Source organism: Barbus barbus (genome assembly GCF_936440315.1).
Source record: "Barbus barbus genome assembly, chromosome: 3".
Lineage (NCBI taxonomy): Eukaryota > Metazoa > Chordata > Actinopteri > Cypriniformes > Cyprinidae > Barbus > Barbus barbus.
The window spans coordinates 16072507-16091128 of record NC_136731.1 but is presented as its reverse complement, the minus strand read 5'-3'; the positions used below and the strand labels follow the sequence as shown (position 1 = coordinate 16091128).

Here is an 18622-nt window from a genome sequence, read left to right as displayed (position 1 = left end):
GAATCGAAATGAGCAAAAATAATATTACAAGCCTGAACACTGCAGAAATGAGAATAAACTGATAAACACCACTATATGCAATATAAATAATCTTTTTTTTTTTATCTCAAAGCTAGTTGTGTTTATGAATTTTGTGGCCTACATGCCTTGTTTTTGGACTTCTATTAAAGTGTGGTGAGTCTCTGGTTGTTCTTTGCCCTGCGAATCAAACCTTTGACTTTGGCATTGCTAACATCTCACTCTAAAAATGGGAATGTGTGAATATTTACATATTAACATTTTGGTAACCACAAAAGTTAAGATTAGAGGTCACTAATGCTAACGCTAATGCTAATGTTCAGTTAATGAGATTTCTGTTCAAATGCTTCCTGGACATACGTTGACAAAATCATCCATCATCATTTTTCACTTTATTAGATATAAAAAGTATATGACAGATATGGTTTTTAGATATGAGTTGAAATACTTGTTGTCTGGCTAACTGCTTGGAGTGGCACAAGACAATGTGGTTGTGTGAGATGAATTGACAAAGAACATAGCCTGAAAATTAAGGACAGATAGTGAACCTCTTTTAAATTTGTTAGAATTGCCTGGATGAACTTTCCCATGATCTAATCATGTTAAAGTTTCATTGTTAGGTTAGCGGTAATGCTAACACTAGTTGACAAGAATGTTGTTACATGAACAACAAAAGATGTTGATTCAGGAACATGTCCTGGGTAAATCATGTTGTGCAAACACATGCAAACAATCTCAGCATCTGATTCACAGTCTCACATTGTTGTAATTTGATGGATCACTGGAAGGAATCTTGATTGTCAAGTTTGTAAATCAGAATCAGAATGCGCTTTATTGGCCAAGTATGTTTACACATACAAGGAATTTGTTGTAGTGACAGAAGCTCCACAGTGCAACAGAAAGACAGCAACAGGACAGGACACAGGTAATAAAAGAATAATATCCAAATAGGCAATGTACGAAGCAGCAAAAACACAATATATAATATAGACAACTATGTATGTACAGGTCAAGTATGTGCAAATTAGAAATGAGCAAATAGAAATAAAATAAGTGAGTGTGGTGAATGGATAATGTATTATAGTTGTGTGTTCCACGTTTATTGTTGAGTGTTCATGAGATGGATTGCCTGAGGGAAGAAACTGTTCCTGTGTCTGGTCGTTCTGGTGCTCAGAGCTCTGTAGCGTCGACCAGATGGTAACAGTTCAAAGAGGGAGTGTGCTGGATGTGAGGTGTCCAGAGTGATTTTACCAGCCCTTTTGCTCACTCTGGATACGTACAGTTCTTGGAGAGTGGGGAGGGTTGTACCAATGATTCGCTCAGCAGTCCGGACTACCCTCCGTAGTCTTCTGAGGTCAGATTTGGTAGCTGAGCTGAACCAGACAGTTATTGAAGTGCAGAGGATGGATTCAATGATGGCGGAGTAGAACTGTTTTAGTAAGTCCTGTGGCAGGTTGAACTTCCTCAGCTGGCGAAGGAAGTACAACCTCTGCTGGGCCTTTCTGACAATGGAGTCTATGTGAATATCCCACTTCAGGTCCTGAGAGATGGTGGTGCCCAGGAATCTAAATGACTCCACTGCAGTCACAGTGCTGTTCATGATGGTGAGTGGGGGGAGAGCAGGGGGTTTTCTCCTGAAGTCCATGATCATCTCCACAGTTTTGAGCGTATTAAGCTCCAGGTTGTTAAGACTGCATCAGACAGCCAGCTCCTTAACCTCCTGTCTGTAAGCAGACTCGTCACCGTCCTGGATGAGGCCGATCAGTGTGGTGTCGTCTGCAAACTTCAGGAGCTTGACAGAGGGGACTTCAGCGGTGCAGTCATTGGTGTAGAGGGAGAAGAGCAGTGGGGAGAGTACGCAGCCCTGAGGAGCTCCAGTGCTGATGGTACGAGTGCCGGATGTGAATTTACCAAGCTTTACTAACTGCTATCTGTCTGTCAGGAAGCTGTTGATCCACTGACAGACAGAGGTGGGGACGGAGAGCTGAGTTCGTTTATTCTGAAGGGTGTCCATTATGATGGTGTTAAAAGCGGAGCTGAAGTCCACAAACAGGATCCTCACATAAGTCCCTGGACTGTCCAGATGCTTCAGGATGTTGACTGCATGACTGCAGTCAACATCCACAGACCAGTTTGCTCTGTAGGCATACTGCAGGGGGTCCAGTGATGTCCTTCAGATAAGCCAAAACCAGTCTTTCAAATGATTTCATGGCCACAGGTCTGTAGTCATTAAGTCCAGTAATTTTGGGTTTCTTTGGGACGGGGATGGTGGAGCGTTCGAAGCATGAGGGGACTTCACACAGCTCCAGTGATCTGTTGAAGATCTGTGTGAAGATGGGGGCCAGCTGATCAGCACAGATTTCAGACAGGCTGGTGACACACCGTCTGGGCCTGGTGCTTTCCTTCTTTTGTTCTTTCTGAAGACCTGGCACACGTCTTCTTGGCTGATTTGAATTGTAGGTGTGGAGGAGAGGAGGGTTGCTGGAGGTGTTAATGGTTGTGTGGAGAGGTGTTCATGGCGGGTGTTTTTTCAAAACGACAATAAAACTCGTTCAAGTCGTCTGCTAGTTGTTGATTCTCCAGAGTGCTGGGGGATGGTGCCTTGTAACTGGTGATATCCTTCATGCCTTTCCACACTGAAGCAGGATCACTGGAAGATAATTTTTTCCTTAGCTTGTCAGAATAATTCCTCTTTGCCACTCTGATCTCCTTTTCCAGTGTGTATTTGGCCTGCTTGTACAAGACTTTATCCCCCTTTCTGTAAGCATCTTCTTTGGCCTGACGGAGCTGTCTGAGTTTTGCAGTGAACCATGGTTTGTCATTGTTGTAGATTAGATGAGTCCTGTTAGGAATGCACATATCCTCACAGAAACTGATATAAGATGTTACAGTCTCTGTGAGCTCGTCCAGATCGATGGCAGCGGCTTCAAAAACAGACCAATCAGTGAGAGACAAACAGGCTTGTAAGTCCCGCTCTGTTTCATTAGTCCATCTTTTAACAGATCTTAATACAGGCTTTGCAGATTTACGTTTCTGCCTGTAGGTCGGATTTGCAGATTTAAGTTTATGCCTGTAGGCCCAAACAACAACTTGTGTCCTTCCTTCTCTTGTGAAAAGAAGTGAACTTATTTGTATTGAATGCACACTTTTTTAATCTTAAAAGTACATTTTTAAAAACTTGCAGATATTATAATGTTAATGAACTAAAAAGCCACTTAAGTGTATTTAAAGAGTGTATACGGTTGCTTAACACTCTTGAGTTGACTTTTAAAGAGCATTTTGTAGTAATGGCAAAATAAAAGTTTTACTTAAAAGTACAGTATCTAAAATCATTGTTTTCATAATCTTTTGCCATGCTTTAAAGAAGTAAACTTATTTTGATGTGTTGACTAACATACAAAAGAACATGTAAAGTACTTGATTATAAATTTAACTGGCAAATGTAAAATGAATACATTTTAAATGTAGTAAACTGCCTCTTTATTACAAATGTGCATTTACACATAACTAAATGCATGATATAAAAATTATTTTATATAATATAAAATGTAAACTATAATCCTTTTTCATTTAATTGTAAATAACATGCAATTAAGTGTCTGAAAACATTGCATTCAGGTCACACTTAAGAGTATTTTTAAGGTATATTATTTCTGTAATAGGTTCTGCTTTTAAAAGTGTACTTCTTTTTCACATGGGCTTTATTCTGTTTCTCTGTCTTTTTCTAATCTTATCTCTCTCTCTCCTTTCTCATTCAATGGCGATCAATAGCATTCATTGCTGTGGTGTGGAATAATTAAATCATTCAGTGAGCATGGCTTTCCTGTAAAATACAGCTACTCCTTCCTCATTTTGATGGGATGAGTGCTTTTCCGTGGCATAAGTCTCTGAATGAACATGGAGAAGGTAGAGTGAAAGGTTGCACAATGATTTATTGCTGCATTTGCACCTAGATCCCAGTCAGATAACTCAAGTTCAATAAACTCCTCTCACATACACACACGCGTGGCTTTCTAAGACTGCAGGAACCGGAGCTGTTAGCCCTCCATGCGCCTGCAGATAGATTAGCATCCAGCTCAAAGCAGCAGCACATCAAAAGAAGCTTTGATGCTTAGTACGGCTGCACAGAGGGGCAGGTGAGGGAAAGGTGGCCCCGTTCTGGGAAATACTCCCAGCTTTTAGAGCTGGAGAAATCTATAGCCTTCTCGGAGTGGGAGATAGATGTAGAGCCTGGAAAAAGGGGGAAACCTGCAGCTTTATTTGGGATGAAAAAGCACCAGCTTGCTGCAGTGAGGGTGGCCGTGTGCTCTGGATGTTCAGTGGGACCATATGGAAGGCCATTCATGTCAATGATATGATGAACAGATGATTCTTCAAGCTTAGTACTTGGTATTTGCTTTTTAGCAATGATTATTCAAAGCATAAACGGAGAAATCAATGCCAAGAGTTACATGAATGCCAAAACACTTGCAAAGTATAATTGCTCAAAACTGTGAAATGCAGCTAAAGAGAACTCTGTGTTTGTCAGTCTAATCTGTCAGTTGTTGTCTCTGCCTAAATTATTGTTTAATTATTGCTTTTATTACACGCATTGTTAAACACGCCACTAAAATATTGTCTCCTTTCATGATCTTTCTTGAGAACCAGATGAAAGCTGGGATTTCAACAGAAAATAAGCAATACATGGTGTTTGTTTTTTTATATCGATAGTTATCAAATGTGTATCATATACAGGTCCTTTTCAAAAAATTAGCATATTGTGATAAAGTTCATTATTTTCTGTAATGTACTGATAAACATTAGACTTTCATATATTTTAGATTCATTACAACACAACTGAAGTAGTTCAAGCCTTTTATTGTTTTAATATTGATGATTTTGGCATACAGCTCATGAAAACCCAAAATTCCTATCTCAAAAAATTAGCATATTTCATCCGACCAATAAAAGAAAAGTGTTTTTAATACAAAAAAAAAGTAAACCTTCAAATAATTATGTTCAGTTATGCACTCAATACTTGGTCGGGAATCCTTTTGCAGAAATGACTGCTTCAATGCGGCGTGGCATGGAGGCAATCAGCCTGTGGCACTGCTGAGGTGTTATGGAGGCCCAGGATGCTTCGATAGCGGCCTTAAGCTCATCCAGAGTGTTGGGTCTTGCGTCTCTCAACTTTCTCTTCACAATATCCCACAGATTCTCTATGGGGTTCAGGTCAGGAGAGTTGGCAGGCCAATTGAGCACAGTAATACCATGGTCAGTAAACCATTTACCAGTGGTTTTGGCACTGTGAGCAGGTGCCAGGTCGTGCTGAAAAATGAAATCTTCATCTCCATAAAGCTTTTCAGCAGATGGAAGCATGAAGTGCTCCAAAATCTCCTGATAGCTAGCTGCATTGACCCTGCCCTTGATAAAACACAGTGGACCAACACCAGCATCACTGACTGTGGGTACTTGACACTGGACTTCAGGCATTTTGGCATTTCCCTCTCCCCAGTCTTCCTCCAGACTCTGGCACCTTGATTTCCGAATGACATGCAAAATTTGCTTTCATCCGAAAAAAGTACTTTGGACCACTGAGCAACAGTCCAGTGCTGCTTCTCTGTAGCCCAGGTCAGGCGCTTCTGCCGCTGTTTCTGGTTCAAAAGTGGCTTGACCTGGGGAATGCGGCACCTGTAGCCCATTTCCTGCACACGCCTGTACACGGTGGCTCTGGATGTTTCTACTCCAGACTCAGTCCACTGCTTCCGCAGGTCCCCCAAGGTCTGGAATCGGTCCTTCTCCACAATCTTCCTCAGGGTCCGGTCACCTCTTCTCGTTGTGCTGCGTTTTCTGCCACACTTTTTCCTTCCCACAGACTTCCCACTGAGGTGCCTTGATACAGCACTCTGGGAACAGCCTATTCGTTCAGAAATTTCTTTCTGTGTCTTACCCTCTTGCTTGAGGGTGTCAATGATGGCCTTCTGGACAGCAGTCAGGTCGGCAGTCTTACCCATGATTGCGGTTTTGAGTAATGAACCAGGCTGGGAGTTTTTAAAAGCCTCAGGAATCTCGTTTAGAGAACCTTTTCATGATATGCTAATTTTTTGAGATAGGAATTTTGGGTTTTCATGAGCTGTATGCCAAAATCATCAATATTAAAACAATAAAAGGCTTGAACTACTTCAGTTGTGTTGTAATGAATCTAAAATATATGAAAGTCTAATGTTTATCAGTACATTACAGAAAATAATGAACTTTATCACAATATGCTAATTTTTTGAAAAGGACCTGTACATCCAAACCAAGATTTCCATCACCTTCTCAGATCTAGTCATGAAGTTAATGTCAAAGAAAAGCTAATTCGATACAGTAATGTGAAAAGTTTTAGTCCCGTGTGAAAAAAAATCTGTAAATTGAGGATATTAAAAAATCATGTCAAAAGTACATAACAGTGTAACAATTTACTTCTATTAACTACTTTTATTAACTAAATTAAATCAACATTTGTTATGAGCATCCTTTGCCTTCAAAACAGCTTTTGTCCTTGGTACACTTGCGCACAGTTTTAAAAGTGCAGTATGTAATAATGATGGCTAGTGGTTGAAATGGATACTGAGGTCCAGATTAAAAATAAAATTAAAGCTGAATTACTCCAAATCTGCTGCGATGAAGAAACAAACTCATCTAGATCTAGAATGGCCTGAGAATGAATTCTCTCATTTTCAAAATGTTCATTTTTTGGGTGAACTATGCCTTTAATGGCAAAAGGACTGTTTGGCAATCACAATTTCCTACTGGTACACTAAAGCAAAATATAAAAATAACTACAAACAAAAAACACAAAACTTGCCTAAGATTTCTGCACAATACTGTATTGTACACCCCTACATCAAACCAGAAGTAATTCATCTTGGCCTAAGCCAGTCATTTTTTTTTCTTAAGCAGAGAGTGCTAATAAGCCACCTTGTCTGGTGTGTGAATTGTGCCTCTCCTGATGCTACTGTTATGCAATAACTATGTGTGTTTTTAGCCACCAACTGTTTGTGTCTGTACCCACCAAGAAAGACTAAGAAATCACAGATGGCAATGACAAAGCATAATCAAAGAAAACAACGCCGAAAAAGGTTTTCCTCTGGGTGGAAGCAATCAAGCATCCCCTAGCAATTATTTGATCACAAATGAGTCAGGTAGCCCTGGCAATGTTATTTCAACAGAGGGAATATGGCAGACACACTCTGTCGATCCGCCCTGTTTTATGTGTGGCTATTACAGCTTCTGCTGGCAAATATCCCTGAGCGCGTGTGATACTGTCTCGCAGTTTTTAATTAATGCGTAAGCCTGGCAATGTTAATTAAAACCAGACTGATCATTACCCACCAGGAAAGATCATATGGATGCTTGCGCTGCCGGCCAACAAATGCCGAACACAACTGAGGAGTTACTCTAATAAGCATTAAGCTCAGGTGCAGTCTTTAGGGTCTTAAATAATTGTTTGTTTGTTTTTTTTAAATGGGGATTTTTAGGTGAATAGCTGCTTATTCAATTCATCTTTGCTTTGTTAAATATCCTAATAAGGGGGCTTAAAGGAACATTCCACCCCAAAATTTTACAAAATCACTGAGTGAAAATTATTTAGCCACCCTCGTGTGATTCCAAACCTGTATGTATTTCATATTTTATAATCCCCCATCCCCCCCCCCTGTAGAACACAAAATATATTTTGAAGAATGCTGGTAATCAAAACTATATTTTATAGAATGTTGGTAACCAAAAGTATATTTTGATGAATGTTGGTAAAAAAATATATATATATTTAAAAGAATTTTGGTTACCAAAAATATATTTTGAATAATAGCGGTAACAAAAAATATGTATATTGCATGTTAGTAGTTATAATGTTTGTAACCAAAAGTATATTTTAAAGAATGTTGGCAACAAAAAGTGTATTTCAAAGAATGTTTTTTTAAACAAAATTATTTTTTGAAGAATGTTGGCAACAAAAATATATTTTGAAGAATGTTAGTAACCAAAAGTGTATTTTGAAGAATGTTGGTAAGCAAAAATATATTTTGAAGGATGTTGGCAACCAAACATTTACGTTCAAAAGGATTTCCATTTTTTGTCCATTTTTTGTTGTATAATTGTCCATACCATGGAAGTGAACATTACACAAACAGTTTGGTTATCAACATTGTTCAAATGATCTTTTTGGTTACCAGCATTCTTCAAAATATCTTCTTCTTATTTTGCTCCACAATTGAAAGAAACATAGGTTTGGAATGAAATGAGGGTGAATAAATGATGACAGAATTTTCATTTTTGGATGGACTATACCTTTAAGGCCTAAGAGTTAGAAAAATGATGTGAGCTTAAATTGATTGTGTCATTTGTTAACCTCATTCTATTTTTTAACATACTTCTCATATTTTACAGATATAGAAAGACTACATATGCATATACCAGAATCATCTTGGAAAACCTCTAAAAGCAGAACAACATGTTTTTGTTGAAACACAAAAGGCTTAGTCCACGCCTCTTAAATACACTTAAAATGAAAGTAGGGTAAATTCTGAAAAAACTGGTTCTCCACTGGGCATGCATTCATTAAGTGGAAAGATTGCTAGATCACTTACTTCATAGGTTTGAACAGGGCTTGTCCGTAGTTCTGGAATGACATGATGAGCTTCAGCTGAGTGCCACCTGACTTCATAGCTGTGAAAAAAAACATAATTACTGTAACACCAGCTGACCAGCTTTCTAAAAACAAGACAATATGCATACACACACCCCCACACACAACACAATCTTCATTTCCAGCATTCATGCTAAAAAGCTTTCGCTCTAACTCATACAAGCATGTATTAGCAGCGATGTTTTGCAGTCTTGCAAACAGTAGTGATGATTTCTTAGTGTATTTCATCAGACTGTCAGAAAATCTCATGAATATATGTAGATTCCCACGACTAGCTAAGCAACCATCTGCTGTTTATGGGTGGAAGAGGTTGAAACATCAGTAACGAGTTATGGAGCACATTTGTGAGTTACTGCAATAGGCCTATGACGGTCTCATAGTACTTCAAATGAAGGGTCAATGACATGAAGGGTCAATTAACACCAAAATTATTATAGATAACAAAAAAAAAAAAAAAATCAAAGGTATTTTATGAATTTTAAATTCATTAAGAATTTAAAGTCTTTAAGATTTTCTTTACATTACTATGTAGATATTATGTATATACTATGTATTATACATTATATTTTTACTTAAAATATATGCTAAAATATGTATTTTTTGGGAAAAAAATAAGTTTTGATTGTTTCTTGAGGACTGTGTGAGTAGTACATCTTCGTAAGCATGGAAAACGTCCTCACGGTGACCTAAGAACTGCAGGTATTAAACTTGATATCCCTTCAAAGGAAGGTAAACAGACTTTCATAAGAATAAACCAAAGAACCATATGGGCGTTTCATCACAAATGAAGTCCCTCGCAAGTGTGCACAAGCGTTTTGTGTGTGTGTATAGGCCTTTGACAGCTTAAGTTAGTCACAACAAATCATATTTACTACAAAGCGAATAATCCCCCAAAATTACACCATACTGTCTACAGTGAAGTGATGTTTCTCATGGCTTTCCAGCAGGGGCTGTGTCAGTGCATGTCTCACAATATCTTTTTAAATGCCAGATCCAGACTATGAGAGAAGTCAGGATGCTGACCTTAGATCAGCAGAAAACTATTTTGTCAGGCTGATGAATGAGATTGGAGAGCAAAGATGGCTGATACGATTTTACGTTGAGTAATCCAAAAATTCTGTATCATATTTCCCCACAGGGCACCTGTGCAATTCTGCAGCAGTAAAGTCGTATTGAACTCATTAGTTGAGCAGAGACACGTCAGTTGGAACCAAGCCATAATGCCTTAGCTCTCAGTGTTATTATCTGGATCTGGGTCTACACATACATAAATAAGTATTGTTAAACCACACATCTTTTGATTTGCTTCAATCCCTGGAGAACTGCTCTATTTATTTGATTAAATCCATCCTATTTTTGCTAAATGTTTCCAGCAAAACACTATTTCAGAGTTATTTTTGAAAGCACTGCAATCACAACAGAGTTATTCACTCAGTGCTAAAATTATAACCTTAATTAATCCTAATATGACTGAAATTACCTCCAGGAAAATGCTATTTGTTCCAGAGGCTGCACTGAATCATACTGTAAAAAGTGAACAAAGACAATTCTAATTCTACCATAGGGGGTTAAGAGTGATTTTTTAATGTTAAATAGTTCTCCTATCCCTGTTTAATATGCAGAAAACTATAATTAAGCCATTTGTAACTTTATTAAAAGTTAATATATTTGAATATAAACTTTATCATTAAAAATTGTGTAATTACAAATATATATTTTAATACGGCAGTACACTTGTCTCACCATATTTCAAAGACAACACAAGTACTTATGAAATTACATATAAGTGGGTCAAAAAAGAACACAAGTTCAGCTTTAATATAAATGTAAACTATAATCCATTTTCATTTAATTGCAAATAACATGTAATTTAGTGTCTGAAAACATTACATTCATCTCACACCTATTCTTTTAAACTATATTATTTCCATAACAAGTATTCTTTTTAAAAGCTAAAGTGTACGTCTTTTTCGCAAAGCTGATGACACCAGTGATGCAGAAATTACTTCACTATTAATAATCTATTTTCAATATCCCTTAAAATGACTTTATTTGCTGTTAGGTTTATTAAATTATATTTTTAATTCAAATAAATCCTTTTCATTTATGTTAGGCAAAAGGAATTTGATGTTTCATAAGAGCATCACAATACAGATGTATCACACTGCACAGGGCTGGTAAAAATAAGTCACGTAAGATCTTCAGGTGGACTTTCAGAGACTAATGGAGGAAGAGTAGTTGTCAATCATACTCTCTCTTGGGAATAAAAGGATGTGCGTGTCGGCCGCTTCTGCCATCATTCTGCCTACAGAAATAGGTCCTGATGTTCACTAGCCATCTCAAGTGCCTGAGTGCAAGCACACATAAACATGTCTATGCGGATTATTCTGGACACCTCACAAGCTTCTAAATAAAATACATCCAAATGGCACTTTCCAAGAATAGGGGACAAAATACAATCTGAAACTCTTTAAACTGAAGTCGAATTTTTCCTTTTTCAGCATATAAAGAGATGCTGCTTAACCGTCAGGAATTTCAACCTCAGGCAATATTAAATATTATATTAGCAGATTTTTTTAAGTATAGGAGCCCATTTCTGCCACATAAGAAAAGAAATGTGTTTAAAAAGTCGAAATTATGCCATTAAAGCCATAATTATGAGATAAAAAGTCTTTACAAGTTGAAATTATGACTTTATATTAGTCTGACACAACACAAGTGGCCTAATGAATTGTGAAGAGTCATATGTGGGACATTCTAAAATGAATTGGCTTAAAACAGTTTGGAGGACAAAGTTCAGTACACACCTTAATAAATAATAATAATGAATAATTAATAAAGCATACTGTTTACAGACAAACAGAATATACCCCAAATTATGAACACAGTGCATTGAATTTGTACGTTAAGCATTTTCCTCCCCATATAAAGAATGAAACACTTAACGTGGCTTAATGGAAGAAGATGGTGACATAAAAAGTCCAAATCTTTATTTAAAATATATACTGTGTACAGACAAGCATATTATATCAGTGATTTTTTTTTTAATCACTGTCTTCTTCCATTAAGCTTCTATGGGGTAGAAAATGCTACCGTGCAATTTATTCTACTTGTCTGTAAACAGTATGCTTAAGGTGTGCACTGAACTTGGTCCTCCAATGTCACAGTTAAGTGTTTTAGAATATCCCACATACTCTTCACAATTCATTAAACTACTATCTTGTCGTGTCTTTTTCAAAATTCATAATTTTGACTTTTTATTCTCATAATTTTGATTTGGTATGTCATAATTTCCTTTTTATGTCATTATGACTTTTTATATCAATTTCAACTTCAGTCATAAATTCATCTTTTTATCTCATAATTTTTATGATGTAATCATGGCGCAAGTATGTCATGATTTTTTTTAATGACTTAAGTATATGGTGGAAATGTGCTTCCATATTTAAGAGATTTGTGACTTTGTTACCATAATTTAGGACTTTTACCAACCCAGATTTGTATGATTTGTTTTGCATTTTTATTTTTGAGATTTTCTAAATTAAACAAAGGTTCTTTTATGCACCCAGTTGGCAACAGGGTTGGAGATTTATCCAAAATAAAGTTATAAATAAATAGGGGCAAACTAGTTTAGGACAAAATGTTTATTTATAGCTCACTAATGTATTAATTTGATTTGTTTAACCTAGTTCTTACTATAGCTTTGGTAAATTGGTTAGCTTTATTGGCAAGCTTTTATTTTTTATATTTTTTATGTAATATTTGAATACAAACATACAGTGTTTAGAAGGGTACAACCTATTAAATCAAGCCATATTCATCTTATGTTAAATAATAATCTTATAATCATTTATGTAAAATATAACAGTTCTGACTGCTAAAAACATGGGATTTGTGCATCTAATGCTTTTAAAAAGTAGAGTGTACTCTATTAATGGAAAGTGGCAAATATTCCCAAGCAATCCCAGTTTCCCCATTCCTCATCCACACGCACACAAACTGCACATACATAAAAAAAGTCCATTTACCCCCTAAAATTAATTGTAATTCAATCACAATTACACTTTGCAAAACATTGACTTACTTGGCTCATGTCATTCCTACAATAGCTCTAAACCACTTGGCAATAATTGCTTTTGGGATGGCAGCACAGGGCCTCGAGCCTTCCCACTTCATCTAGGCTGCTTCATTAGACTGAAGCAGGTCATGTACCCGAACTCACCTACGCTGGTGATCTTCTGGGAGACCAGGTCTTTCAGCAGGGCGCCGATGACGGGGTTGTGTCTGGAGTAGAGCTCGTATCGGTTAATCCCGATGTGGAAGCGAAGCCAGTTGGGATATGACTCAGCAGTGGCCTCCCCTGTCGGATTGTACTCCTCCTCCTCCACGTTCCCCTCATTATGCCTGCCGGTAAAGGACGGTGGAGGACATTAGTCACATATGCTGCCTGACAAATACGAAAAAATATATTTTAAATTTCTTTCTTTATTTATTTTTAAACATACAAGAACTTTCTAACATTTAAGATATTAAAATGAGCGAAAAAAAATGTGTCTTTGAATAAATCTTTATATATTTATATATGAACTACAGCAGTATAATATTGGCCGTTCACACCAAGAACGATAACTATAAATATAACGATAAAGATATAGTTCTAAAAATCGTTCTCAGTATTAAAGAATAGCAGCGTCCACACCACAGCTATAACGATAAAGGCACAGAGAAACGATATCATTGGAATCACTTTCAGAATTTTTTCCAGCTGATGAACGATACAAACATTGACAGCCAATAAGAATCCATCCTGCTATCACGAGCTCGAGAATTTAAAGCGGCAGGTGCGCGTGCGCTTAGAATAAACAGACAATATAATTCGCTGGTGTGGACGCTAATATTGTTATCTTTATAGTTATCGTTATCGTGAACGGGCTTTAGCGTCTATATAATTACTAGGCCCAGAACAATTCTGTATATATTTTCCACTGATTTGCTAGGGAAAACAAGGCTGAAATTACTCAATTTTCATTTCACAATGCAAGCAAAACTGAATTAGCCAAAAGAAGTACACGTCAGCTTTCAAACAGAACACTTTTTATGGAAGTAATATACTTTGAATGAACCTACCTAATTGTGAACTGAATGTAATGTTTTTAGACACTTAACTGCATGTTATTTACAATGAAATGAAAATATAATATAGGCCTAATTGAAATTTATATTAAAAGCAACTGGTTGAACCTAAGAGTGATTTTTTTTGACCCAGTTAAGGTTTTATTCATTAAACAGATATGCACTGCTGAATGTACTGACAAGCATTGGTAATAAACTAAATTATACATTAATGTCATTTCTATTGAATCTTGATGTATTTAAGCTTCATGTATTTAAATTTATTTGTAGTTACACATTTGTTATGATTAATTTGCCATTTAGTATATTTAAAATATATTAACTTTAAAAGTAATATCAAATAACACACTATAGTTCAAATTATAATCAAGTGCTTTACATCTACTTTAACATATAAATCTGCACGGTTTTCAATGTAATCCAAAATCAGCTTCATTTGAGTTACAGTTACTCACTTTATCCAATATCCAAAGAGCAGTCTTTTTTATGTTTTATTTAAATAGTTTGGTGTTTATTTATTGAAATGATATAAAAAATGAGCATGTTTGAAAGTGACTGATGTCATGCACAGATAATACTGTGATGACAGTGGAATGACTGAATAGATCAGCTGTACTTCATTTCCCTGAGGACCCCGACCTCACAACAATACACAAGCATGAGTTCAGTCTATTAAAACATTGTGTCCCATCAAAACATAAAAAGGAATATTAAACAGCAATGTGACAGCATCTGGATGACAAGCTTGTCACATGCTTTTTCAGTGATTAACAGACCACTGTTAAATCGGCCTTTTAACTCAACTGTTCATGTTTATTTCATCTGGATCTGGATCCAGATCAGTCAGGCATGGTTAAAAAGCATGTGTAGTTAATTCAGGCATGGTTAAAGGCAGTGAGAATAAGCTATCCCTGAAGGACGCGAGAGCTTGCCAGGTGAAGAACAAAAAGAGAGGACACAGGAGCAAACAAAGGGCATGACACCAACAAAACCCCCTTCAGTTTAATGCATCTGACAGCTCTGAAGAAAACAACACATCACACCAGAGGAACATAGATGAGTCCTAGCAGCAAAGCTTTTAACACTCACAATGAGTCAGTATGAACTGGAAATGATAAAAAGCACTCAAGCCACAGTATCGTTTCTTTCCACAACATATGCGCTCTTAGTTTTACTGTACCTCTAGATTTAAAAACACATGTACCTCTCTCCTAAATGATTGCTTTTAATCTCTATTTCCATTGAGAATCTGACTTTATTATGATTACTTACTCAGAATGAGAAGATTATGACCCCTGGGTGTGATGTGAGAAACATTTCTTCTTAGCTGAAAGTTGTTTGTGCAGCTTTTAATTTCTCTGGTGCTTTAGGATAAACATATTTACAACACTCTTCTCAGTTTCTGTATATACACATACTTTAGGTTCACTATAAAATAACTATACCAGGGCATGCTGTCACAATGGGTGACAACACAAATATGATCTACTATGTAAAATGAAAAAAAAAAAAGGATTTCTCCACAGCTATCTCTATTTAGAGTATTTAACATACCTTTCAGCTAAATTTAAACAAGAAACCACAAAACAATTCATGAAATAACACAAATTATCTTAATGTGACTTTTAGTAACTAGGTGCTTAATACCAACATAAAACCACTGCAAGATAAAACTCACATTTTGTCTAATTGGAACTTATTGTGACAACTTAACAACTAGTACCAGTCTCCATTCATATTTTAATTATACAAATAACTGGGATATAGAAATCATTTTATATGCATAACAATATGCATTCGTGCCATTCTTCTTTTTTTAGCTGCTTTGGGATAAAATATAAGCAATCACCTTTAATGCTTTTCTTTATATTATCTCTTTAGAAGAAAGACTGGGGCAAGATGTCACTTTTTTTTTTAATGCTGTGAATATTTCTCAGCACAGGTTAATTTTCTTATACCAGACAAACCTGTTTTTGTCAACGAACAAAATATTGTGAATCATTTAGCAAGGCATGCTGTCACTAGAATATGCTGTTGTCACAATAAAACCTGCAGTTTATTAACACTGATTTAAGAAAAAAGTATCTTTGTTTGAAATATGAAATCTTCTCCAGCACCCGGTCTCGTAATTATGCACATAACCGGGACTTCAGAGCTCATTTTTATACATATAACAGCATGTATTTCACGCCAGGTTTAAAAAAGCACTTGCCATTCTTGTTGTCCGGCAGCTTTGGGGTAGAATCGGATATCATTGTTGAGGTTGAACAATGTGTCATCTTCAGAGAGATGAGGCAGGTCGGTCTTATAGAGGGGATGCTCATATAGCACCTTCAGTCTGGAGGAACCCTGGACAGCTCTCTGCTTCACCGTATCTCTCATCAAACCCCTCTTCTCCGAGCCCAGCTGCAGCTGTCTCACTCTCTTTTCAGACTCGGCTCTCTCTGTCACCTTCTCCCGTGAGTGCGAAGTGAGATTGGAGTTGGGTTCATTGCTGAAATCCTGCAGTAATCTCAAATAATGTTTATTAGGCCAGCCCGGTTCGGCGGCGGCGGCTCTGGCGCGCTGTTTGGCCCAGGATCGAGGCTCCTCGCCCGGTGTGTGAGCGCAGGAGCAGGCGCCTCCACCTCCAGCGCTGGAACTCGATCCCGCCGCGCGCTTCTCCAGCTTGGGTAACAGGTCTATCATGATGTGCATGGTGCAGGCGACGAGAAACACCATTAAAATCAACACGCGAAATTTACGAAATAGGATCATCTTTATAGGCTACCTAAAGCACTTGTCACAATGTGATACAGGCTCTAATAAAGAGATTCAGGGGCGCATGTGGTGTCCTACTGTAATCCGCGTTATGAAAATCTTCTTCTGCATCCTGCGGTTTCCAGATGTATCAAGAAAGATTTCTTTTCGGCATAGTTGCGAGTAGCACGATTTTGATTTTAGGTGAGGTTCAGATGTCCTGTCGCCTCCTTACAGGTTCATGATAAAGCGCATCTGTAAAATGTCCCGGTAAATAATGACAAAACACGAGGAAATCGCCGCTGTGACTTCTCAAGAACCGCACGGATGTCGGGTTGGCAGTCCCATTTGTGGATATCTTCAGTATATGAGGAGGGAGATAAAGTGCATTAGTTCTTCATGAGGAGCAGTCAGTGACAGGTGTAGATGTATCAGTGCCCTGTGTGTTAAATATTGGGATCCTGCCTCTCCTCGTCACAGCATTCAGATTGGCTGAGTGCATGAGACTCAAGGAAGAGAGCCTCAAAGATATTCGGCTTGGAATGTCAGTGCAATTGCTTCTTTTGAAGACAGAGGGCGCTGATGCGCATTAGACTGACATTACTGGTGAATGGTGGCGGTAACGCTATTCTAACTTCCATCAATGGAAAGCTAAATAATGTTTTATAGATCAGAGCATAATATATGCCCATTAAGGTAAATATATGAGCCAAAGGCTCTTGGTGTTTTGAATCTGTATCTGTTAAAGAAATCAAGACATAAAACTCTCCAGCTTGGGTAACAGGTCTATCATGATGTGCATGGTGCAGGCGACGAGAAACACCATTAAAATCAACACGCGAAATTTACGAAATAGGATCATCTTTATAGGCTACCTAAAGCACTTGTCACAATGTGATACAGGCTCTAATAAAGAGATTCAGGGGCGCATGTGGTGTCCTACTGTAATCCGCGTTATGAAAATCTTCTTCTGCATCCTGCGGTTTCCAGATGTATCAAGAAAGATTTCTTTTCGGCATAGTTGCGAGTAGCACGATTTTGATTTTAGGTGAGGTTCAGATGTCCTGTCGCCTCCTTACAGGTTCATGATAAAGCGCATCTGTAAAATGTCCCGGTAAATAATGACAAAACACGAGGAAATCGCCGCTGTGACTTCTCAAGAACCGCACGGATGTCGGGTTGGCAGTCCCATTTGTGGATATCTTCAGTATATGAGGAGGGAGATAAAGTGCATTAGTTCTTCATGAGGAGCAGTCAGTGACAGGTGTAGATGTATCAGTGCCCTGTGTGTTAAATATTGGGATCCTGCCTCTCCTCGTCACAGCATTCAGATTGGCTGAGTGCATGAGACTCAAGGAAGAGAGCCTCAAAGATATTCGGCTTGGAATGTCAGTGCAATTGCTTCTTTTGAAGACAGAGGGCGCTGATGCGCATTAGACTGACATTACTGGTGAATGGTGGCGGTAACGCTATTCTAACTTCCATCAATGGAAAGCTAAATAATGTTTTATAGATCAGAGCATAATATATGCCCATTAAGGTAAATATATGAGCCAAAGGCTCTTGGTGTTTTGAATCTGTATCTGTTAAAGAAATCAAGACATAAAACTCATGTCATTTATTTTTTCCTCACAGAGGAAAGAAATTCATACAGGTTTGGAAGGGCACAAGGGTGAGTGATTGAATAATGTTTGTTAATGTTCTTCATGAAAGGTTTCAGTGTCTGATGTTATGGGATTGATCTGTTCAAGCTCAGCATGTAAGTTTTTAAAGCCAAATACTGTATTGCGATATATCCATAAACGCTGAGACTTCTGGTTGGGAAAGATCAGTTTAAAGTACTTTATAGACTATTTGAATATAATTTAGCAAATTGATAGTTACCAAACTGATTTTCAGAAGTGGAGGATTGAAACCAGGCAATTGTCTGTATTTTCATCAGAACAATGGTAGGATTTTATCACCATCATAACACTACACTACAATACTTGATTAAGAGTTATGAATTTGATATGGCAGTCTGCCGTGGTTTATGTCTGGGGCATGTATTCTGATGAGAAA

General features: G+C 37.4%; 1 protein-coding gene across 1 annotated transcript in view; it reads right to left on the bottom strand.

The window, feature by feature from the left end:
* Nucleotides 1–16579, bottom strand: part of LOC306844628 (extracellular serine/threonine protein kinase FAM20C-like) — a gene marked incomplete at its 5' end in the record, with an annotated part of 59794 nt that extends 43215 nt beyond the window's left edge. Inside the window, 3 exons of the mRNA XM_079376895.1 lie at nucleotides 8631–8709; nucleotides 12912–13093; nucleotides 16035–16579. Coding sequence (XP_079233021.1) covers nucleotides 8631–8709; nucleotides 12912–13093; nucleotides 16035–16579 — 806 coding nt within the window. The remainder of the gene's footprint in view (nucleotides 1–8630; nucleotides 8710–12911; nucleotides 13094–16034) is intronic.
* Nucleotides 16580–18622: the final 2043 nt, after the last annotated feature.